Source organism: Chiloscyllium plagiosum, chromosome 31 (genome assembly GCF_004010195.1).
Source record: "Chiloscyllium plagiosum isolate BGI_BamShark_2017 chromosome 31, ASM401019v2, whole genome shotgun sequence".
NCBI classification, from domain to species: Eukaryota; Metazoa; Chordata; class Chondrichthyes; order Orectolobiformes; family Hemiscylliidae; genus Chiloscyllium; species Chiloscyllium plagiosum.
In genome coordinates, this window is record NC_057740.1 from 4146518 (window position 1) to 4172632 (window position 26115).

The 26115-nt window shown below is 43.1% G+C and overlaps 1 protein-coding gene across 2 annotated transcripts in view; it reads right to left on the reverse strand.

The window, feature by feature from the left end:
* Positions 1–20438, reverse strand: part of LOC122565077 (cell surface glycoprotein 1-like) — a 45381-nt gene extending 24943 nt beyond the window's left edge. Inside the window, exons 1-2 of one of the 2 annotated variants that reach the window (XM_043720711.1) lie at positions 20328–20438; positions 3800–3932 (exon numbers count right to left, since the gene is read on the reverse strand). In XM_043720711.1, coding sequence (XP_043576646.1) covers positions 3800–3915 — 116 coding nt within the window. In that variant the 5' untranslated portion in view covers positions 3916–3932; positions 20328–20438. The remainder of the gene's footprint in view (positions 1–3799; positions 3933–20327) is intronic. The other variant, XM_043720710.1, reaches the window with a different exon arrangement.
* Between the last annotated feature and the right edge of the window lie 5677 nt (positions 20439–26115).

A 26115-nucleotide genomic window follows, 5' to 3' on the forward strand; every position in this document is an offset into this window, starting at 1 on the left:
TCACAGTGGGGAGTATATCACAGTGAGGAGTATATCACAGTGTGGAGTATATCACCGTGCGGAGTATATCACTGTGAGGAGTATATCACTGTGAGGAGTATATCACCACGAGGAGTATATGACCGTGCAGATTATATCATAGTGAGGAGTATATCACCGTGCGGATTATATCACAGTGAGGAGTATATCACAATGAGGAGTATATCACTGTGATGGGGCAATCACAGCGAGGGGTAGATTACCGTGAGGAGTATATCACAGTGAGGTGTATATCACAGTGAGGAGTACATTACAGTGAGGAGTACATCACAGTGAGGAGTATATCACAGTTAGGGTGCTATCATAGTAAGGATGCTATCACAATGAGGAGTATATCACAGTGAGGAGTAGATCACCTTGCGGAGTATATCACTGTGAGGAGTAGATCACCGTGAGGAGTATATCGCAGTGAGGAGTATATCGCAGTGAGGAGTATATCACAGGAATATATGACAGTGAGGGTGCGATTACAGTGAGTGTGCTGTCACGATGAGGCCTATATCACAGTGAGGAGTATATCACCGTGAGGAGTATATCACCAAGAGGATTATATCACAGTGAGGATTATATCATAGTGAGGAGTATATCAACGTGAGGAGTGTATCACCATGATGATTATATCACAGTGAGGATTATATCACAGTGAGGAGTATATCACCGTGAGGATTATATCACCGTGAGGAGTATATCACAGTGAGGAGTATTTCACCGTGTGGAGTATATCACAATGAGGAGTATATCACAGTTAGGGTGCTATCACAGTAAGGATGCTATCACAGTGTGAAGTATATCACAGTGAGGAGTAGATCACCTTGCGGAGTATATCTCTGTGAGGAGTATATCGCAGTGAGGAGTATATCACAATGAGGAGTATTTCACAGTGAAGAATATATCACAGTGAAGAGTATATGACAGTGAGCGTGCTATGACAGTGAGGGGTATATCACAGTGAGGAGTATATCAGAGTGAGGAGTATATCACAGTGTGGGTATATCATGGTGAGGGTATAGAGAAACCTCGAATATCTGAATATCGGATTATCCGATGGTGATCTCGAGGTTCCCATAGAAACGTTACAACAAACATGTGTTTCCAAACACTGATTGTTCCAACGCCTTTTGCTTACAGTGATTAAAAGTGATCTCGGCTTACTGAAATGTTGTCGAGAACATACGTGGACATCGATAGGAACCCAGGTACCGTCTCCAACTGACTGACCTCACTCCCTCTCTCTCTCCCCACACTTTCCCTGGAGTTCTACACAGGGGTGTACCCTAAACTCTCCTTCCCCAAATAATGTCTCTAACAATGTCCTGTACAGGAGAAAGGTGGAACCGGCCAAAATGTTGCAGTAAAACGATGTGTGTGTGTGCACGCGCGCATGTGTGCACTACTTGGAGACTCAACCACCCCCCCCCTCCCAACCCCCCCCAAAGGCAGCAGCAGCAGCAGTCTTGTTGTTGGTGTCCAGTCTCGGTGCCCCGGAGACAGGATGGGGGTGGACAGGGTTGGGTGCGAGTGGGGAGGCAGTGTTGAATGGGGTTGGGGGTGCAGGCAGGGGTCAGGCAGTGTTGGATGGGTTTGGGGAGGCAGACGGTGTTGGAAGGGGGCAGGGGGTGGACTGTGGTGGTGTTGGATGGGGATTGGGGAAGTGCAGGGGACGGGGGGACAGTGTTGGCCTGGGTTGGGGGGTGGACGGGGTGAACAGGGAGGTGGGGTTGGATAGGGTTGGGGTGCGGGCAGGGGGTGTTGGATGACGTTGGGGCTGGCGGGCAGGGGGACTCATGCGCGGTGTGCTGCTGCCTTGTCTCCTGGACGGGGAGCGGACTTAACAGAAAACTCCAAGCCCCAGAGGAAAGGCATTGAGTCAATTAGCCAAGTAATCAATTTTCCGGACGAAATAATGCCTGCCCGTCTCGTTCAGATAATCGAGGTTCCCCTGTAAATCACTGTGAGGGTACATTGCAGTGAGGAGTATACCACAATGAGGGGTATATATCAGCGAGGGTATCTCAGAGTGAGGGGTATCTCAGAGTGAGGATGCTATCACAGTGAGGAGTATATCACAGTGAGGAGTATATCACAGTGAGGAGTATATCACAGTGTGGTATGTATCATGGTGAGGGCTATATCACAGTCAGGGGTATATCACAGTGAGGAGTATATCACAGTCAGGAGTATATCACAGTGAGGAGTGTATCACAGTGAGGAGTATATCACAATGAGGGAGTATATCACAGTGAGGGGTATATCACAGTGAGGGGTATATCACCGTGAGGGTACGTCACAGTGAGGAGTATATCATGGTGAGGATTATATCACGTTGAGGAGTATATCACAGTGAGAGGTATATCACAGTGAGGGTACATCTCAGTGAGGAGTATATCATGGTAAGGAGTATATCACAGTGAGAGGTATATCACAGTTAGGGGTATATCACAGTGAGAGGTATATCACAGTGAGAGGTGTATCACAGTGAGGAGTATATCACAGTGAGGAGTATATCACCGTGAGGATTATATCACCATGAGGAGTATATCACAGTGAGGAGTATTTCACCGTAAGGGGTATATCATAGTGAGGAGCATATCACAATGAGGAGTATATCACAGTGAGGATGCTATTACAGTGAGGAGTATATCACAGTGAGGAGTATATCACAGTGAGGAGTAGATCACAGTGAGGAGTATATCACAGTGAGGGTGATATCACAGTAAGGATGCTATCACAGTGAGGAGTATATCACAGTGAGGAGTATATCACAGTGAGGAGCATTTCACAGTGAGGAATAGATCACCTTGAGGAATATATCACTGTAAGGAGTAGATCACCGTGAGGAGTATATCTCCATGAGGAGTATATCGCAGTGAGGGGTATATCACAGTGAGAGGTATATCACAGTGAGAGGTGTATCACAGTGAGAGGTGTATCACAGTGAGGAGTATATCACAGTGAGGCGTATATCACAGTGAGGAGTATATCACCGTGAGGAGTATATCACAGTGAGAGGTATATCACAGTAAGGAGTATGTCACAGTCAGGGGTATATCACAGTCAGGAGTATATCACAGTGAGGAGTACATCAATGTGAGGGCATATCACAGTGAGGGTAATATCACAGTGAGGGGTATATTATGATGAGGTGTACATCACAGTGAGAGGTATATCACAGTGAGGGTAATCTCAGTGAGGAGTATATCATGGTGAGGAGTATATCACAGTGAGGGGTATATCACAGTGAGACCTATATCACAGTGAGACATATATCACAGTGAGAGGTGTACCACAGTGAGGGGTATATCACAGTGAGGGGATATCACAGTGAGGGGATATCACAGTGAGAGGTGCATCACAGTGAGGAATATATCACAGTGAGGGGATATCACAGTGAGAGGTGCATCACTGTGAGGAATATATCACAGTGAGGGGATATCACAGTGAGGAGTATATCACAGTGAGGGGTATATCACAGTGAGGGGTATATCACAGTGAGGACTATATCACCATGAGGAGTATATCACAGTCAGGGGTATATCACAGTGAGGGGTATATCACAGTGAGGAGTATATCACAGTCAGGGGTATATCACAGTGAGGGGCATATGACAGTGAGGGATACATCATGGTGAGAGGTACATCATGGTGAGGGATATATCACCGTGAGGATATATCACTCTACTGTGCCTTTTATATGGTAAACGTGATCCTGGAATAATTCCCAGGCGCTTCCTGCTGTTGACCTCTGTTGTGCCAAGACTCACCTCCGGGTGATGATGCCATAGAACCAGTCTGGCACTGTGCCGCCTCTCATCAGCTTTGCAGCTTGCGTTGTGGTGAACCAGGTGATGGCAGCTTTCCGAGTCACAGTCCTATCCATCGCAGTGACTTTGGCTACTGTCAGATCACAAAAGGGACAGACCATCACTCTTTCAGGTGACCTAGCCACTTTACCTGTCAGCGCAACTGCTCTGCAGTGTCCAGCATTGCCCCAACTTTCTGCCCATGCCCAAGGCCTCACCTCTGATGTACATGGCTCTACCATAACACAAGAGGGTCTAAATCATGTGAGGTGGGGGTTACCTGGGAGACCCTGCCCTTTCGGCTGTGGCCACTGTTTGTTCAGATCATTTCTGTTTTATATGCTCATGGGATATGGACATTGCCCATTCCGAAATGCCCAGGAGAAGGTGGTGGTGAACTGCCTTCTTGAACGGCTGTGGTCCAGCTGCTGTGGGTTGACCCACAATGCCTTTTGGGACGGAATTCCAGGATGTTTGACCCAGCGACACTGAAGGAATGGCGACACATTTCCAAGTCAGGAAGGTGAGTGGTTTGGAGGGAAACTTGAAGGCAGTGGTGTTCCCATGTATCTTCTGTCCTTGTTTTCTGGATGGAAGAGGTCGTGGGTCTGCAAGGTGCTGCCTGGGGATCTTTGGTGAATTTATTAACTGCTGTCTCCTGTCACCTGACCACCTAAACACCCAGGTCCCTCTGCTCCTCTATCTCTTTAGAATTATACCCTCTATTTTATATTGCCTTTTAACATTCTCCCTTCCAAAATTCATCACCTCCTTTATCTTTCTCCCCTTTGGCCCACTCCACCAACTGCTCAAAGTCCTTTTGGAGTTCCACATTGTCCTCTTCATGTTGTACAATTCTTTCAGGTTGAGTCTTCAAACTTTGAAAATGTCCCCTACACATCAGATCCAGTCATTGATACGTATGAGAAAAAGCAAGCGTCCCAGTACTGACCCCTGGGAAATTCCACTACAAATCTTCCTCCAGCCCAAAACATTTCCAATGACTATTACTTTCAGTTTCCTATTACTCAGCTAAATTTTGTATTCATATTTTCACTGTCGCTTTTACACCAGAATCTACAACTTCCTTCACAAATCTGTTGTGTAGCAGTTAACACAAAATTAGGTATTACCTTCACCAAGCCTTTCTGTTAACTACTCAAAACATTCCAGCAAGTTACTTAAATGCCATTTCCCCTTTGGGTTCCCCAAAGCCTGTCTGTCATCTCCAAGGCACAAGTCAGTACTGATGGAATACTCCCTGAATGGGCGCAACTCCAATACCATCAAGAAGTTTGACACCATCCAGGACAAAGCTGCCTGCTAGACTCGCACTATGTCCACAAACTCCCTCCACCACTGATGCTTAGTAGCAGTGTTTAACATTTGCAAGATGTACTGCAGAATTTCACCAAAACTCCTTCGGCAGTATCATCTGAACTCACGATCGTGGCCATCTCAAAGGACGATGGCAGCAGATACATGAAAACGCCACAATCTGCAAGTTCCCCTCCAAGTCACTCACCATCCTGACTTAAAAAGATAACACTGTCCCTTCAGTGCCACTGGCTCAAAATTTGGAACTCCAGCCCTAAGGGCTTTGTGGGTCTACCTCCAGCACAAAGTCTGCAGCGGTTTAAGAAGGCAATTTACCACCACCTTGTCAAGGCCAGCAAATTTCAGACAATAAATACTGGTCAGCCAGCAGCATCCACATCCACAAGTGAAAACAACTGACCAACTGTGGTCGAACTCTACACAGAGCACATTGAACAATAGGTATGATCAAGGGTCATCTCCCCAGTTCCTCAGCAAACCTTTGCTGTTGGTCACCAAATTACATTAAAATGATAACGTGCCTTCAGATGTCCATCACTGTCTTAGTTAAAAATCACACAACACGAGGTTATGGTCCAACAGATTTAATTGGAAGCACACTAGCTTTCGGAGCGACGCTCCTTCATCAGGTGATTGTGGAGGGCTCGATCGTAACACAGAATTTATAGCAAAAATTTGCAGTGTGATGTAACTGAAATTATACATTGAAGAATTGATTGTCTGTTAAACCTTTCATCTGTTAGAATACAGTGATAGTTTCACTTCTTTCATGTGTAAATCACAAAACCCTTTTTTTTAAGTTGCATTCTTGGGTTAGCTGTTAACAATGGTGATAGCTAGACAATATATTGAAGGTGTTAGCCCCCTGTGTTCTCTGTCTATGACCTAATGTTTAGATTGATTCCAATCTAAAAAGTGAAATAACAGAGTTTTACATAAATTCATGCAGTTTTTGAGCTCAGAGCTCGACATGAATCTATGTGGTTTATGAGCAAAGTGCAATGTAACTTTGTACCAAAAAAATTCACCACACACAATATATATGTGTGCATGTGGGTCATTGTCTGTCTGTGTGTAGTGTGACATGAACCCAAGGTCCCGGTTGAGGCCCTCCCTATGGGTACCGAACTTAGCTATCAGCTTCAGCTCGGCCACTTTCCTCTGCTGCCTGTCCTGAAGTCCACCTTGGAGGATGGTCACCCGAAGGTCTGAGGCTGAATGTCCTGGACCACTGAAGTGTTCCCCAACTGGGAGGGAACCCTCCTGTCTGTTGATTGTTGTGCGGTGCCCATTCATCCGTTGTCGTAACCTTTGCTCAGTTATTCTGAGAAGTTTTCCAATAGCATTAAAGTTATATCAATTCTTCTTTCTTTTGTTTGTATTTTAACTGTAGGGTAAGATTTCAAGTTGGTGGTTTGACCGATTGAATTGCATCCGGAACACAACGCCTTACACTTTCCTTTAAAAATAAGAAAAGGCTGTGGTCTAGACTATCCTCTTAGTCTATTTTGAAGGGGTTTGGTCTGGTCCACATTGGTGATTATTGGAAACTTTGCAACCAACCCTGCCCTTGTTACTCGGTAGGACTGAATTTAGTAAGCATTAGAACTCAAATTCAGCATCATGGAACTGTCTGTTCCCTGCATTTACAATGTTTACAGCTTGCTACATTGTACAGTATAGAAGAGGATTTCACCACAATTGAAGCTTCCTTTGGAGTCTGCCCAACTCATTTACAACATAAGAATAGGCGTTCAGCCACCTTTTAAAATAAAAGGGAAGGCACTGATGATTGAGATGAAGAGTTTTTATTTTTAATTCAGTGAAATATGAAGCTATGGAATCCTCTTTCATAGAGGAATGTTGAAGTCCAGTCATTCTGTATGTCTGAAGTAGAGATTGACAGATCATTAAATCTGACAGTTCACCTGCATTGCGCCTTCCTTCCAGCACAAAGTTCTGCTTGGATTTGTGACACCCATAAAGTTAAAAATGTACATTTGGTCCCCAGTGTCCAAATCATTGCTAAACATCTGAGGCTGAAGTACTAATCCTTGTGATACCCCACAGGTCACAGCCTGCCAACGTGCCAAAAACTTATTTATTCTACTGTCTGTTTTCTAGCTGTTGCCAATCATTAATCCATGGCAGAACATTACTTCCTACATTGAGTGTTTTAATTTTGCTAATTGATTTATTCTGGGGGCATTTTATCAAAAGCCTTTTGAAAAGCCAATATATGCTATGTCCATCAACTTCTCTTCATCAATTCTGTTCGTGACATGCTGAAAAACTCTGATAGGAGATAATCACCAATGCATCCACTATTACCATAGCTACTTCTTTCAACATTCTGGGATGTAGAACATCAAGGCCTGGGGACTTAGCAACCTTCAGTCCCATTAGTTTCTCCAACACAATCTTCTAACTAACATTAATTTCTTCTAAGTCCTCCATTGTCCATTGGATTTTTAATACACACATATCCTATTCTTCCTTTCTTTATTGCTATTTCTGGGAACTTCATATGCCTTTTTTTAACCTTGTACAATCTTTAAGTTCCTTTGTTAGCCACAGTTAACTGACATTTTTTGGGGGTTTTGTGGCTTTAAGGAATGTGGTAAACTATATAATAACTATTTATAAATAAAGGCTATCCATTGCTTATGTACCATCATACAAAGTTTTGTCCCAGTCTATTCCAACCTCTTACCTTCCTTTGTTCAAATTTAACTCCCTGACTTCAGAGTGGACTAATTCTCTTTCAAAAATAATGTAAAATTCTATCGTCTCCGTCATTGCTAAAAGTTATTTATCAAAAAGATTTTTAGTAGCCCTTTTTCATTACAGAATGCCAGGTCTAAAACATAATTACAGAATCACAAGAATTGTCACAGTGCAGATGGAGGCTATTTGACCCATTGTGCCAATCTCCTGCTTTCACCCAAATTCCTGCGCATTATTTCTAATCCAACAATCATCCGAGACCCTCTTGAATGCTTCAATTGAACTTGCCTCCACCACATTTCCAGGCAGTGCACTCCACTCTAACTATTTGTCGTGTGAAAAATGTTTTTCTCAGATCACTGTTGCTTTGTTTGCACATCACTTTAAATCTATGCCAGCCCCCACCCTCATTTTTGTTCCTTTTACAAGTTTAAACAGATTTACACTATCTATTCTATCTCGCCTGCTCATGATTTTGAAAACCTCAATTAAATCTCCTCTCAGCCTTCTTCTCTCCAAGGAGATTAGTCCCAACATCTTTAATCTATCTGCAGAACTGAAATTTCTCATCCCTGGGACCATTCTCGCTTCTGCTTTCTCTCTAATGCATTCACATCTTTCCTGTATATAATATTCCAGCCCGGGTGTAATAAATATCTTGTACAAGTTCAACATCACCTCCTAGCTTGTTCTTTAATCGGTTGCTCAATGTGTTGCTCTAGAAAAATATTCCAGAAATTCTTCAGGTTACTAGCATGGTATTTAACCACTCAATGTGTTGGCTGAGGCAGACTGGGGAACTACCTTCTACCAAAGGAAAGAAAACCTACTTTACTGTTGTTCGTCAAATAAATGCCAAGGACTCACGTTCAGGCGGAGAACTCAAGCAAACACCCTGTCACTGACCACATTAATTACTTCTCAGAAATGTCACAATATTTTAAAGTCTTGTTCAGAATTGTTCAAATGCCCGAAGAACAGAACCTATTATCTTCTCCCTTCTCCTCAACAACTTCCCCCATCCTCAAAAACAGACGGAAATGAAAAATGTCCAATCTGATGGATTAAAAAAAAATCATTCAGGAGATGTGGGTGTCACTGGCTGGGCCAGCATTGAATGTCCATCCCTAATTTCCATAGGGAAGGTGGTGGTAAGCTGCCTTCTTGTACAGCTGCAGTCTATTAGGTGTGGGAATACCACAGTGCTGTTAGGGAGGGAGATTCAGAATGGTGATATATTTCCAAGGGAGTGGCTTGGAGTAAACATGCAGGCGGTGGTGTTTGTATGTATCTGCTGTCTTTGTCCTTCGAGATGGAAGGAGTTTGAAGGTGCTGTAGAAGGAGCATCAATGAATTTCTGTGGAGTATCTTATAGATGGTACACACAGCTGTTACTGAGTGTCGGTGGTGGAGGGAGTGAATGGTTGTGGATGTGGTGCCAATCAAACAGACTGCTTTGTCATGGATGGTGTCAACATCCCGCCATGTTGTGGCACATTTCCATCACACGCCTGACTTGAGCCTTGTAGATGGAGAACAGGCTTGGAGGAAGCAGCAGGTGGGTTACTTCCTAAACAATTCCCCGCGTCTAATCTGTTCTTCGAACCAATGTCATATATGGCTAGCCCAGTCAATTTCTGATCAATGGAACTCCCCAGGATATTGATCATGCTGCTAATGCAGTTGATGGTCAAAAGATTTTGATTAGGTTTTCTGCAGAGATCCAACAATAATATTGATCTTCCTATGTGCCAGGTATGATTCTAACCAGTGGAGAGTTTTCCCTTAGGTACCCTTGACTCCAGATTTTCAAGGGCGCCTGATGCTACACTCAGTCGAATGCAGCCTTGATGTCAAGGGCTGTCACACTCACCTCATCTTTGGAATTCAGCTCTTTTGTCCAGGTTTGAACCAAGGTTGCATTGAGGTTAGGCCCTGGAAGAACCAAACTGGGTGTCAGTGAGTAGGTCGTTGCTGAGAATGTGCTGCTTGATAGCACTATTGATTATTCCCTTTCATCTCTTTACTGATGATAGGAAGAGACTGACTGGATAGATTTGTCCATGTGGAAATGATGTGCCAGGGTTGACAGCACTGGGCCTGCTGTTCCAGTCTCTAGTGCCTGAAGTATGCCAGTATATCAACCCAGTTTGATTCCTTCTTGAGTTTTCTGCTGTGGTTTGTGACAAGTGTGTCGAATTTGCGAGAGCGGTCAAGCACATTTAGTAACATTCCAAAAGTTTGATGATTACTTAGACTCGATTTTACATTTCAGATGAATTAATTACATTTAAATTCCCCTCATGTCAGGGTGGGAATTGAACCCATGGCTGCAGAGGTCTACCTGGGTTGCTGAAGTATGACTCCTGTGACATTACCACTGCCCACACAAGTCATTAGGTTGGCTTACCACCATCTTCTCAAGAACAATTTTAGGGATGGGGAATAAATATAGGTCTTGGCAGCAATGCCCACTTGTCTTGAACAAACAAAAAGTATCTTGCTTGCATGATCTAATTTCCTTTAATCACAAGATTACCTATAATTACTCACCATTCATGCTGAACTATCATCGTTCTCCCCTTTATGATTCTTGCTATGACTATGAGAATGTATGAGAGAATTAAAGGTATGATACAGGCTTCATTTGTAAACCAGTCCGTACAAATAGTCAGTCATTCCAGTTCTTCCTTCAAAAGTCGAACAACCTTTAAACCACGGTGATGGCGTTTCCTGTTTAGATGAACATTAAATCCCCAGCAGGTACTTCCCACTTTAAAATTACAGCAGCATTTTATTTCAAAATGTCAAACCAATCACTCGTGGTCGATATTTGTTATTAATGTCTTCCTAGACTTTATCAGAGCCTGCTTCAGGATTAATTAAGTCCTAAAGAAGAGTTACACCCGCAACGTCAACTTCTCCACCTCCTAACGATGCCTGGCTTTTCCAGCCTTCTGCCTGTCTATTCAGGATTAATTACATCCCCCAATGTAGTGCCAGCTGCACATTTTGAAATTTGCACTTCCAGTTTCTGAGTGGAAATCCTTGATGTAAATAGTGATCTCAGCACCAAACCCCAAGGAAAATGGAGGGGGTTCTCCTCTATCCTGTTTGTGGCTCATCCCTTTCCACTTGGAGTCAGTCTGGACCTTTCCTCTGCATTGGCGATTCACCAGGAATATTGCCTGAGATGGAGCATTTCAGTTAAGGAGAGATCTGGATGAGCGCAGTTTGTTACCTTTGGAGCAGAGAAGGTTGAGAGGGGACCTGACCAAGGTGTGTAAGATTATGAGCGGCTTTCAGGGGGTGTGTGGAAAGGAGCTGGTCTCCTTAGTTGAATAACAAAGGGACATTGTTTTAAAGTGAAAGATAGAGGTTTAGAAGGGATTACAGGACGATCATTTTGCCCAGAGGGTGGTGGGAGTCTGGAAATGCATTGCTTGGGATGGTAGGTGAGGCGGAAAACTTCACAACCTTTAAAAAGTATGTGGATGAGCACTTGATGAATCATAACATTAAAAACTATGGGCCTAATACAAAAAAAAGGGGACTAGTATAGCTATATCAGTGCATGGCTGGATGGGCTGAAGGCCCTTCTCTGTAGTGTATGGCTCCATGACTATGACCATTTCCTACCAAATTTCCATCTTGACCATTGCTTTTTATTGTTTTGTAGCCAGCTTGCTATTTGCCATCTTTATTCTCAGGCTGTGGGTGACATTACCAAGTCAGATTGTATTGCCTAATCCAGGCTGCTCCAATTCCATTGCATGTTGATTGGGAGTTGCAATAGTCACAGAGTGAAAGAGCTTGACAATTTACATTCCAGTTAATGGTTTCAGTCAGGTTACATCACCAGCTCTCATCTATCCTGTGGAGCTGAGATTTTCTTCTCTCTTGCTTGTAGATCATCATCCCTTTCCACCTGAAATCAGTCTGGAACTAACCATGAGACAATCCAAAACAGGAACAGCAGTCAGCCATTCAGTCGCTTGAGCCTGCTCCTCTATTCAATAGAATCCTGGCTGATCCGACATTCCTCACATCCACTTTCCTGCCTTTTCCCTTTAACCCTTGATTCCCTGACTGATCAAGAGTCTACCTGTCTCAGCCTTAAATATACACAAGGACTCTGTCCCCACAGCTCCCTGTAGCAAGGAGCACCAAAGACTCACAATCCTCGGAGAGAAGGAATGCCTTCTCAGCTCAAGTCCTAAATTGGTGCCTCTTCGTTCTGAGACTATGTTCTCTAGTTGTAGACTCACTTTGTGTGGGCAGGTCATATCTTACTAACTTGATTCAATGTTTTGAGGAGGTAACAAAGATGATTGAAGTGGGTAGAGCAGTGAATGCTGTCTACATGGATCTAACTAAGGCTTTTGACAAAGGTCCCTCATGACAGGCTCATCCAGAAGCAGGCATGGGATCCACAGTGACTTGGCCCCGTGGTTTCAGAATTGGCTTGCCCATAGAAGAGGGAGTAGTGGGGGAAGGGTGTTTTTCTGGCTGGAGGTCTGTGACGAGTGGTGTTCCACTGGAATCCATATTGGGCCCTCTGCTGTTTGTGATTTATATAAATGAGTTGGATGAAAATGTAAATGGGTGGGTTAGTAAGTTTGCAGATGAGACAAAGATCGGTGGAGTTGTGAATAGTGTGGAAGGTTGTCAAAAAATACAGATATAGATTTAGATCAGTTGCAAATTTGGCAGATTTAGCTTTAGCTGTCTCAGTTTTGCCAGGGCCCGATCCATTTGTGTCCAAAGTCTGATATTGTCAGCTGTGACTGCAAATATGTCCAGAAAATTTAAAACCATTACAGACTCTTAATGATGGTAAATGTTGCACTTTGGGAGATCAAATGTTAAGGAAACATATAGTTAATGACAACACCCTGAACAGCATTGATATACAGAGGAATCTTGAGATTCAAGTCATATTCCCTGAAAGCAGCCACACAAGTAGATAGGGTGGTAAAGAAGGCGTATGGCATGCTTTATTGGCCAGGGAATTGATTACAAGAGTCAGGATGTCATGTTGTAAGTTTTATAAGACTTTGGTTAGGCCAAAGTTAGAGTATTTTCTGGTTGCTACATTACAGGAAGGATGTGGAGACTTTGGAAGGGGTGCAAAAGAGGTTTCCAGGATGCTGCCTGGGATTAGAGGGTATGAGCTATAAGGAGAGGCTAGAAAAACATGGGGTTTTTTTCTGGATTAGTGAAGGCTGAGGGGAAACTTAATAGAAGTCTATAAAATTATGAGTTGCATAGATAGGGTTGATGGTCAGAATCTTTTTCCCAGAGTTGAAATGTCTAAAACTAGAGGATATGCATTTAAAGTGAGAGGGGGAAACTTCATAGGAGATGTGAGGGGCAAGTTTTTTTCCAGAGAGGGGTAGGAGTCTGGAATGCACTGTCAGGGGTGGTGATGGTGAAGGCAGATATGATAGGGGTTTTTAAGAGACTTCTAGATAAGCAAATGAATATGCAATGAATGAAAAGAAATGGACCAAAGGCAGGCACGAAATATTAGTTTAATTTGCCGTCATGTTTGGCTGTATTGTTTTTGTGCTGTATTGTTCTATGTTCAATGTTATTTGTCAGCCAGGGCTCCCTGATTGGACCAGCTTAATAGTTCCAATCAGGGAACTCATATTCTGTGGCCATGCCTCTTACCCATATAGGGCCATTCCCATGGTTCCTACAACAAACTTTGTCCCCTGAAGTAAACTGTCTCTCTTGCTTAGTGGAATTGTGTACCTGGCATTGATGTTCCTGACGCCATTTCACCCTTCCCCCACTCCAGATCCAGGGAGCTCAGATTTAACCTGGTGTGGAGTCTTCTCCCCAGTAGCAACTCTGCTGGAATATCCCTGTAGTTGCATGGGAGATGGTGCTATAATCAAATAGGAACTGGGACAGTTTTAAATCAAGCCAAGCTGTAAGCTGTTTCATGAAACCTCCCTTCAAAGTTTTGACAGCTTTTTCTCCCAGACCATTGGATGGTGGATGGTATGGAGCTGAGCTTATACATCAGATACCATTCAACTTTAGAGCATACTCGAATTCCCTGCCAGTAAAATAAAAAGATGCGCACATTTTTTTCCCTTTGTTGCTATGTTTAATGGATGAACTCTCTGCATCTCCAACCACTTTGAGTGGGCATCCACAACGACTAAGAATATTGAGCCCATGAAAGGACCTGCATAGTCAATGTAGCCAAGTCTAGGGTTTGCCCAGCCATTCCCACAAATGTTGGGAGTCCAGGCAGTATTTTTTGTCCTTTTTGCATTGCGCCATCAATGCGCCTCTGTCTGCAAACCATCCTGGCCACCAGACATAACCTCTCACCAACATCTTCATTTTGGAAATCTCTGGATGACCCTGGTGGAAGTCAGCCAGTATCTGGCAGCGACCTTTGCTTGGGATAAACACTCTTGCTTCCTATAATAATATGCCGTCCTCTACTGTGATCTGGTCTCTCTGGGTCCAAAGAGGTTTCAGTTCTGGCTGTGATGGCCTTTTGGTTTCCCCCATCACCACCAGCTGTCTCAGTTTTGCCAGGTCCAGATCCTCCTGCATCCAAAGTCTGATATTGTCAGCTGTGACTGCAAGTGTGTTCAGAAAATTTAAAGCTATTACGAACTCTTACAGTGATGGTGCATCTACCAGTGGGAGACAACTCAATGCATCCGCAGTCACTACTTGGCCTCCCAGATGGTCTTCCAACTTGTAATTAGATGGGCTTAATATTAGAGCCCATCACTGAATTTAGCCTGAAGCTATGGGTGACACTGCCTTGTCCGCTTTAAGTAGACCTAGCAGAGGTTTGTGGTCCATTATTATTAACAAATTTACATTTGCAAGTTATTGGTGGAACTTTCTGACTCCAAATATGACTTCCAAACCTTCCTTCTCTATCTGGATGTACTTACACTCTGCGTTAGCATACACTATTGGGTGTTCCTCCCAATGGAGACATGTATGGCCTAATACTACCACGATGCTGTGTGGGGAGGCATAGCATGTCAATAACAGATCATAGATGGAAATGTGTTGCTGGAAAAGCGCAGCAGGTCAGGCAGCATCTAGGGAACAGGAGAATCGACGTTTCGGGCATTAGCCCTTCTTCAGGAATGCCCGAAACGTCGATTCTCCTGTTCCCTAGATGCTGCCTGACCTGCTGCGCTTTTCCAGCAACACATTTCCATCTCTGATCTCCAGCATCTGCAGACCTCACTTTCTCCTCAAAAATAACAGATCATAGTTTGCCAACACCTTACAGGATAATAGCTGTTTCTTCTCTTCCCTGAAAACAATGGCTTGGCTATGCGACCATCTCCAAGACTGAGTTGATGCAAAAGGGGCCAAGATGGTGGCCAGGTTGTATATGAACTTTCAATACTAATTCCCTAGCTGGAGGAAAGAACTAAGCTCCAGTTTAGACGTGGGACTGAGCACCTTTGGTCACTCACTTTATCTTCTAATGGATTTAGCCCAGTCTTGTCGACTTTGGAGCCCAATTAGGTCACCTGGAACACACATTTTTTTCTTCTAAGATGTATGCCCGGCCAGAAAAAAATGTCTTAGGACTATGTCCAAGTTCTCTAAGTGCTCCTTATTGGTCTTTCCTGTTATTAGCATATCACCTAGATAAATGGCGAACTGAGGTAGATCTTGTAAAATGCTTTCCATCATCCTTTGAAAAATTGCTGATGATATCCCAAATGGCAATCTCGTATATTGGTACAAACTCTTATGGATATTAATTGTAGCATACCTCTGGGAATCTTCATCTAATCTCAAATACAAGTACGCACGGCTTATGACCAGTTTCATGAGGGACTGCCCTTTTCCCAGCTTTCCGTACAAGTACTTTATGCGAGGGATTGGGTATTTGTCCATCTGTGAGAAACAGTTTACCATTTGTTTAAAATCCGCACAAAGGCGAACTGACCTGTTGTGCTTCACTTTTGGTACAAATGGTGATTCCTTTGTTATCCAGTCTTCTGATTTCGGCTTCTAGTTTTACCTGGAAGGCAAATAGCACTGGGCGGGCCTTGCAGAATCGTGGAATTGCTTCCTGGTCAACATGTTAGATGGCCTTGCCTCCTTTGATAGTCCCTAGATCTTCCTGTAAACTTCCAGGTATTCAATTCACTCAGGCAGCCATTTTTGAATCGAAAAATGTTGAGCCAACCCGTGTGAATCTTTCACAACTAATTCCATCCATCAAGCTTAGGCCAAGCCTTTTACTATAATCAGTGTGAACTGGACCAGCTGCTTCTCCTAAGAGACCGGAACCGAATTTGTACCCTTAATCTGTAAAGGTTCCCTGGTATTGTTTTGCTGTGTAGCCAAGGTCTTGTGCAAATGTAAGAGTTAGAGTCCAGAGTGAATCTTGATAAAGACTGGTTCTGCAATCACTGAAATGGCCGCGCCAGTATCTACGTTTATTTGAACTGACCGACCAGTTAACCAGATGTCTATTTTAATTGGTTCTGATTTTGATGTTGCTAAGCAATTTAACTGTTCCAATTCAGATGTCGATGTGCTTTCCAGGGTATGCACTCTCCTGGATACTGGGCTATAGGTTCTCTTACTTAACTTAGGTCGACTGGGACTCTTTCTGTCTTGAGTCTGCAGGCAGCAACTACAATGGCTTGCCGGCCTGGATCTTGAAGAAAATTTTAACTGTTTGGCAAGGCTTGGCTTTGTTTTGTGGTCTTGCTGTGGGTTGATCTAGAGTCCCATTGCGATATGTCCTGAGTGAGGCTGTGCAATTGCTTTCACTCAAGTCATATTCCCCAAGCTCAGTTGGACCAGCGAGGGTTTCCACTTCCACTATCCTGCAACTCATATGCTCCACTCGCTGCATTTTCCAATGATAAAGCCAATTGTAGTGTAATTGACCAGAATCTGATCTGAGGTGAGTAACTGAGCTCCAGTCTCTCCAAAGTCTGTCTACCATGAACAAACACAAGTCAGGGGAATGATGGAATACTCTCCAATAACTATTCAGGAAAAGCAGCCTGCTTTAACTGTCATCCCATCCACCAACTTCAACATGCACTTCCTCCACCTCCAATACATGCAGTGCGTACAATCTGGAAAATGCAGCTTCCTGAAATAGCTCCACCCAAACCCATGACCTCAGAAATCTAGAACAAAAGTATTAGACCCATGATTACTGTTGGTTCACTGTCATGGGATCAAAGTTCTGGAACTTCATTCCTAACAGCATTGCACGTGGCCTGCATTGATGGACTCCAGAGGTTGAAGAAGGTAGCTCACCCCATCTTCTCTGGGGTAATCATGATATGCAAAAAATGCTAATCCAGCTAGTGATAAAAGAATCATAGAATATTGACTCCCCACCCCAGTATGAACATAGGAACAAGAGTAGGCCATTCAGACCCTTGAGCCTGTTCCACATTGAATGCGATTGTTGACCATTTATGGCCTACCTCCATATATCTGCCACATATCTATAGTATAAACCAAACGGTATAGAAGCAGAATTAGGCCATTTGGCCCATTGACTACTTTCTCAATCTCACTCTCCTGCCTTCTCCCTGTATTCATTGATCCCTGTACCAGTCATTAACCTATGTATCTCTGTCCTAATGTCTTGGCCTCCACGGTCTTCTGAAACAATGAGTTCCATGGATTCACCACTATTTGGCTGAAGATATTCCTTCTCATCCCAGTTCTAAAGGGTTGCCCACTTCACTGTAAGGCTGTGCCTTTGGACCCTAGTCTTTCCTATTCGCGAAAACATCCTCTCCATGAGCACTCTGTCCAGGCCTTTGAGTATTCTGCAAGTTTCAATCAGATCTCTCTAATACTTCTAAACCTCATTGTGAACAGACCCAGCGTCCTCAACTACTCCTCATATGATAAGCCCTTCATCGCTGGGATCATTCTTGTAAATTTCCTCTGGGCCCCCTCCAAGGCCAGTACATCCTTCTCTAGATATAGGGCCCAAAACTGCTCACAGTATTCTAAATGCAGTCTGACTAGAGCCTAGTACAGACTTACCAGCACATCTCTGCTCTTGCCCTCTTGAAATTAATTAAATTTACCTTCCTTACTGCCAAATGAACCCGCATGTTAATCTTAAGAGAATCCTGAACTATGATTCCTAAATCCCTTTGAGCTTCAGATTTCCAAAGTGTTTTCCTATTTAGAAAATAGTTTATGCCTCTGTCCTGTTCTTCAACCTTCGATGATGTTGTGGCTTTAAAGATTATTTTATCCTTATATTTTGAAGACGGGTTGTAAGGCAGCGGCTTTGAACACTCTGGGTTAATGTAAACAGATTGGGAGGCCCTGAGGTTTTTTTTTTAAATGCAGTGTTAATGGTGTGGCCAGCTCTGTCAGATCAGGATTTCTGAACAGCATCAGAAGCTATTGGGGTCTCAACAGAATTGGAGGTTTCAGTGAATGTCTCCTAGCTGCTACAATCTCTGAATTTTCTCTTGATGTTTTTTTCCTCCTGGATTGGAGAACTGCATGTGAGAATCTGTGTCTGAATTTTCCTTTTTTGCAAAGGGATGTGTTTATGGGATGTTACCATATTGGAACAGTTAATTAGTAATAGTTACTGAGTCTTATTATTCTGTTTAATTTTCCAATAGAGTTAAGCTATTCTAAATTCTTCTTTCTTTGGTTGTGTTTTAACTACAGTGTTTAAATAAATTGTTTTGCTTAATATCGAGTAGTTTGACCAGTCGCATTGCATCTGGAACAGACACTTTATATTCGCCTTTCAAATAAGAAAATATTAGGATCGAGGCTAACTTCTTAAAATCTTTTGAGGGAGTCTGATCTGGTCCATAAGACTACCAAAGTGCATAACCTCACACATTCCTGCACTGTATTCCATCTGTGATTTATTTACTCACTCTCCTAGCCTGACCAGGTCCTTGTGCAGCCTCCCTGCCCCCTTTCCTGTCCCTCTATTTTTGTGTCATCTGCAGACTTAGCAACAATGTCCTCAGTTTCTTTTTACAGATCGTTAATGTATAATGTGAAGAGTCGCGGTCCCAACACTGAACCCTGCGAATTTCTCTAGTCACCAGCTGCCATCCTGAAAAAAAAACTCCTTTATTCCCATTCTCTGCCAGTCAGTCAATCCTGTATCCATGCTAGTACCTTTCCTGTAACACCTAACACATATACCTCTGTAAATCTCACAAGACTTTTCACTTAATGGACATTTGAATATACAAGCAGTACATGACTTGGGGCCATTCATTAAGATCATGACTGCACTGATTTTAACTTCAACTCTATATTCCTGTGTATTCCCCAATAATCTTTCATCCCTTTGATCATCAAGAATGTATGCACCTCTTCATTAAAGATATTTTAAGATCCACTGCCTTTTGAGGAAGAGAATTCCAATCTCACAACCCTCAGAGAGAAAAACAAAATGCTTCCTCATTCACATCTGTCTTAAGTGGACAATTTTAAATGATGATCCCTAGTTCTAGATTCTGCCAGAAGAGGAACTATTCTTTTAATATTCACCTGATTCTGTTCCCTTGCAAAGATATATCTTACAAAGTCACCTCTGATTTTTGGAAATTCCAGGTGGTACAATGTCCAGTGCCTCCTCATAAAGCTATCTGCTCATTGCAGGTGTAGTAAACCTTCTTTGAACTGTTTCCTATGCACAACATCCTTCCATAAGTACACTGATCAGTATGGTTTTGGTCTGGTGTTTTTTAAATTCATTCACAGAATGAGGGTGTCGCTGGCTAGGCCAGCATTTATTGCCCATCCCTAATTGCCCAGAGGGCGGTTGAGAGTCAACCACATTGCTCTGAGTGTGGAATCACATAAAGGCCAAACTAAGTAAGGATGGCAAATTTCATTCCCTGAAGGACATTAACAAGCCAAATGGATTTTTGTAATAATCAACAATGTTTTCATGGTCATCAGTCGATTGTTAATTCCAGATTTTTTTTATTGAATTCAAATTCCAACATTTGCCATGGGGGATTTCTAAACCAGGTCCACAGAACAATATCCAAGCTTCCGATTAATAATCGAGTGATGATGCCACTGGGTCCTCTCCTCCTATTGATGCTTTCTGGATTCAATCACTCTAAGGTTTAATTTACTTTGGTAATTTTCAAGTTTAAGCTTTCCATAACTTGTTGAAAATTCCAAATCAGACACCTGGTTAGACATTCCACTGATCTATGACTCGAGGCTATCACTGGCAGTTAGTTATTTGAAGCTCTGTATAATCATTTCCCTGATTAAACCTGCCTTGAATGCCTCCTGATTGGGTTATGTGGACCTCAGTGAGACGAGTCCCCTTTGTTAAAACGTAAAGTTTAAATTCATTCAAGTCCAATCTGTTAGATGATTCTCAAGAACCAGATGATATTTCCATAATAACATCACTAACCTTCACAGCATTACCCTCGGCCAGGGTTCAAATCTTTTTCTCCCAGTCCTGAAGCTGCTCACCTGTCCCCATCTGGTCAGTTGTGTTTACCGAACCCTCTGGATTCTGTTCTGATGTTTAACCATACCACGGTGTCAGTGTCTGCATTTCCCTGTGGGTGGAACTCTATTCAGGTGCTATGACTCACACCAGGAAAGAATAGATCCAATCTTTTCCACATTTAGACTGAGTAAGCACTGAAAGAATTAACTGTTGCAATGCCCCACTGTCTGGGAGGAAAGCTGATCAGCATTTTCAAAAGTAATTTCCTCCAGCAGCTCTGTTAATTAGCCTGTTGAGGAAAATAGAGCTGAAAATGTGTTGCTGGAAAAGGAACATCCAAGGAACAGGAGAATCGACGTTTCGGGCATAAGCCCAAGAACGCCTCATCTTCCGCCTCGGAACACTTCAACCCCAGGGCATCAATGTGGACTTCAACAGTTTCCTCATTTCCCCATCCCCCACCTCACCCCAGCTCCAAACTTACAGCTCAGCACTGTCCCCATGACTTGTCCTACCTGCCTATTTTCCTTTCCGCCTATCCACTCCACCTGCCCAAAACGTCGATTTTCCTGCTCCTCGGGTGCTGCCTGACCTGCTGTGCTTTTCCAGCACCTCTCTAATCTAGAATCTAATTTCCAGCATCTGCAGTCCTTGCTTTTACCAACAGCAATGTGTACTATTGACATGATATAGTGCAGAAAATCACCAACCCCTGGAAGGAGAAGGGAAGCAGATATATCCGAATACCACAATCTTCAATTCTCCTCCAAATGATTCACCATTCTGACTTGGAAACATATTGTTGTTTTTCCTGTGTGTCAAAATTCTGATTTCCCTCTCTAAAAGCATTGAACGCATACCTACACCAAATGGACTGCAGTGATTCAAGAAGGATGAGGGCAAGTATGGGCAGGCAGTCAATGCTGGTGCAGCCAGTGAAGCTAACAACTTTGAATGAATGATTAAAACTATGCAACTCTGGTCATGTCATTGCAGAAAATATCTAATTGCTCTTGCAAGAGGACACAGGAGATTTATGAGAATAATGCCAGGAGTAGAAAATTGCAGCTATGAGGAAAAATTAAGCAAGTTAGAATTATTGTCCCTTGAATAGAGAAGGCTGAGTGCAGATTTGATTGACATTTGAGATACAGCGGATAGGAAGGGCTTATTTCCCTTTGCAGATATGATAAAATGATTTGTAGAAGGATCACAGGTGAGAAGTGAAAATATGTTTGTCACTCAGTAGAATCATAGGATCCTTACAGTGTGGAAGACCATTGGGCCCATTGAGTGCACACTGACCTTCCATGCATAATCCTGCCCAAACTCATCCCCTCACCCTATCTCTGTAACTCCTATTATCCATAGCTAATCTACTTTACCTGCACATCCTGGAGACTATAGGCAATTTAACATGACCAATCCACCTAACCTGCACATCTTTGGATTGTGGGAGGAAAGTGGAGCACCCAAAGGAAGCCTATGTAGACATGGGGAGAATGTGCAAACTCCACACAGACAGTCGCCCGAGGATGCGATTGAACCAAGGTCCCTGGTTCTATCAGGTAACAGCACAAACCACTGAGCCACCACTAGCGGGCGCATAACGCAATGCCTGAAAGGTTAGTAGAGGCAGATATCCTGAACATGCTTAAAAAGGAGCCTGGAAATTGACTCCATGTCCCATTTAACATGGACCATGTGCTGGAAGATTTGGGTAGGTTGGGTGCCTCATTTTTCAGCCAGCACAATGAGCAATGACCTCCTTCTGTGGTGTAATTTTCTACGTTTTCTAAATATTTGAAGAGGAAAAACATGCAGCGATGTGGTGTGCAGGCAACACACAGTATGTAAATTAATTCCTCGGAGGGCCAGTACAGACACAACGAGTCAAATGGCCTCAGAGCATAAGAGCAGGAGGTGGTCATTTAGCCTTCAGTCGAACCATACTCAGTTTTCCTTTGTAAATCTATCATAATGAGTAGGGTGATTTTTTAAAAAAAGTTTCATTGAGATCTGTCTCTGGATTAAATGTTTTTAAAATACAAAACACTGGTACCAAGTTACCATAGAGCAGTGTTTTTAGAGCAGTAAGATGGTGTTATTTTCTGGGCCTGTAGATAGTTAAGGTGCAAAGATGGCCTTTAGTACAGTGATGTGCACTTTCTGTCGGATGTGGGATATTACGGAGAAATTCCATGTTATCGATGATTATGGAAGTGTGTTTGGTTGCGAATCCTATTGGAATGCATGGATAGGTTGGAATAGCAGTGAGAGGCAATGAAGAATTTACAGGAGCTAGGGGGTGTGATGGATGGCAGGAAGACAGAAAAACCGCAGATACAGTCGGGCAGTTGGATTGCCTCTCGGGAAGGTAGGAGGAGTAGGCAGGTAGTGTAGGAATCTGGCTATCCCCATCTCAAACAGGTATGCTGTTTTGGAAAATGTAGGGGGTGATAGACTCTCAGGGAAATGTAGTACTGAAAGCTATGTTTCTGGTATCGAGACTGGCTCTAATGTAACGAGAGGTACATCAGGTTCCAAGCGATTAATTGTGGTAGGAGACTTTCTAGTCAGAGGCACAGACAGATATTTCTGTGGCTAGCAACGAGGTATCAGAATGATGTGTCTTCTCCAGGGGCCTGCGTCAAGGATGTCTCAGAGACCGTGCAGAACCTTCTCAAAGGGGAAGAGAGACCAGCAGGAGGTCGTTGTACACATTGGAACCAATGACACAGAACAAGGACGAGTTTCTGAGGAGAGAATATAGGAAATTAGGCAGGATGTTTAAAAGTAAGTCCTCGAGGGAAGTATTATCAGGGTTATTCCTGGTGTCACATGCTAGTGAGAGTAGGAATAGGAGGATAGAGCAGATGCATGCATGGCTGAGGAACTGGTGCATGGATACACATTTTTGGATCACTCAAATCTCTTCTGCTGTATAAGTGACCTGTATAAGGAGGACTGGTTGCATGTGAATTGGAAGAGAACTAATATAGGGGATTTAAACGAGCAAGGTAGGGGGTGTGGGGTGTGGCAGCTGGTGGTGGTGGGCAGATGGGGGAGCTGGAGAAAAGGGATCAGTGTGAGGCTGGTGTGGTTTGGCAAAGAAGCAACTCAAATAGTCAAAGCAGGCAGGAGCAAAGCAGAGAACGAGGTAAGACTGATAAACTGCATTTATTTCAATGCAAGAGGCCTGACAGGTAACGCAGATGAACTCAGGGCATGGTTGGGAACATGGGACTGTGATATCATGGCTCTGATAGAGATATGGCTCAGGGATGGACAGGACTGGCAGCTTAAAGTTCCACGGTATAGATGCTATAGGAAGGATAGAAAGGAGGGCAAGAGAGATGGGGAAGTGGCATTTTTGATTAGGGATAACATTCCAGCTGTACTTGGGGCGGACATTCCAGAGAGTATGTCCAGTGAAGTTATTTGGGTGGAACTCAGAAATAAGAAAGGGATAATCACCTTACTGGGATTGCACTATAGACCCCCCCAATAGTCAGCAGGAAATTGAGAAACAAATTTGTGAGGAGATCTCAGTTATCTGTAAAAATAGTAGGGTGGTTATGATAGGAAATTTTACATTTCCAAACATAGACAGGGACTACATTGTGTTAAGGGAAAGGATGGAGAGGAATTTATTAAGCGCGTACAAGAAAATTTTCTGATTCAGTATGTGGATGTACTTATTGGAGATGGGGCAAAACTTGATCTACCTTGGGAAATAAGGCAGGGCAGGTGACTGAAGTGTCAGTGGGGGAGCACTTTGGGCCAGTGACAATAATTCTATTAAATTTAATATAGTTATGGCAAAGGATAAACCTGATCTAAAAGTTAAGAGTTCTAAACTGGAGAGTGCCAACTTTGACAATATTAGGCAAGAACTTTCAAAAGTTGATTGGGCACTGATATTCACAGGTAAAGAGATGGCTGGAAAGTGGGAAGGTTTCAAAAATGAGATAACAAGAATCCAGGGACAGTATATCCCTACTCGGGTGAAAGACAGGGCTGGTAGATATAGGAAATGTTGGATGACTAGAGAAAATGAGGTTCTGGCCAAGAAAAAGAGTGAAACATACATTAAGTATAGACAGCAGCATTGAGTGAATCCCTAAAGTGTAAGGGCAGTAGGCATATATTTAAGAAGGAAATCAGGATGGGAGAAAAGGGGACATGTGATACCTTTGGCTAATAGGGTTAAGGAGAATTGAAAGGGTTTCTACAAATACATTAGGGATAAAAGGGTAACTAGGGAGGGAATAGAGCCCCTTAAAGATTATCAAGGCGGCCTATCTATGGAACTGGAGAAGATGGATGAGATACTGAATGAGTATTTTACATGTGTTTCCTTGGAAATGGATATGGAACTTAAGCAAATGAATAGTGATATCTTGAAAAGTGTACATATTGCAGGGAAAGTGTTGCTGAACGTGGATAAATCCCTGGCATGAAATCAGTTACACCTTAGAACTTTGGGGGAAGCGAGGGATGTGATTGCTGAGCCCTTTGCTGAGATATTTGTATCATCAGTAGCCACAGGTGAGGTGCTGGAAGATGGAAGTTGGCTAACACAGTGTCATTATTTCAGAAAGGTCGTAACGAAAAGCCGGGGAACTGTAGACCGGTGAGCCTGACGTCGGTGGTGGGCAAGTTGTTGAAGAGGATTTTGAGGGATAGGATTTACATATATTTGGAAATACAAGGACTGATTTGGGATGGTCAGCATGCCTTTGTGCATGGCAAATTGTGCCTAACTTGATGAGTGTTTTGAAGAAGTGACAAAGAGGATTGAAGAAGGCAGAGTGGTGGACATGATCTATATGGACTTCAGTAAGATGTTCAACAAGGATCCTCATGGTAGACTGGTTTATAAAGTTAGATCTCATGGAATATAGGGAGAACTAGCTATTTGGATACAGAATTGGCATGAAGGCCGGAGTCAGAGAATGGTGGTGAAGGGTAGCTTTTTGGACTGGAGGTCTGTGATGAGTGGTGTGCTGCAGGGATGGGTATTGGGTCCACTGCTTTTTATCATTCTATAAATGATTTAGGTATGAAAATAGGAAGTATGATTAGTAAATTTGCAGATGACACCAAAATTGATGGTGTTGTGGACAGCAAAGAAGGTTACCTCAGAGTACAATGGGATCTTGATCAGATGGGCCAATGAGTGGCAGATAGAGTTTAAACCAGAGCTGCTACATTTTGGTAGGACAAATCAGGGCAGTGCTTACACACTTAATGGTAAGGTCCTGTGGAGAGTTAACCTTGTGGTGCAGGTTCATAGTTTGTTGAAAATGGAGTCACAAGTTGACAGGGTAGTGAAGAAGGCATTTGGTATGTTTGCCTTTATTGGTCAGTACATTCAGTGTACTGGCCACTTTTGGAATATTGTTTCAATTCTGGTCTTCCTTCTACAAGAAAGATGTTATGAAACTTGAAAGAGTTTGGAAAAGATTTACAAGGACGCTGTCAGGATTGGTGGGTTTGAGCTTTAGGATGAGGCTGAATAGGCTGGGGCTATTTTCCCAGAGCAATGGCGGGTGAGAGCATGACCTTATAGAAGTTTATAAAATCATGAGGGGCATGGATAGGGTGAATATCAATGTCTTTCCCCCAGGGTGGGGAGAGAAGACCATAGGTTTAAGGTGAGAGAGGAAAGATTTAAAAGTACCTAAGAGGCAGCTTTTTCATACAGAGGGTAATGCATGTATGGAATGAGGTGCCAGAAGAA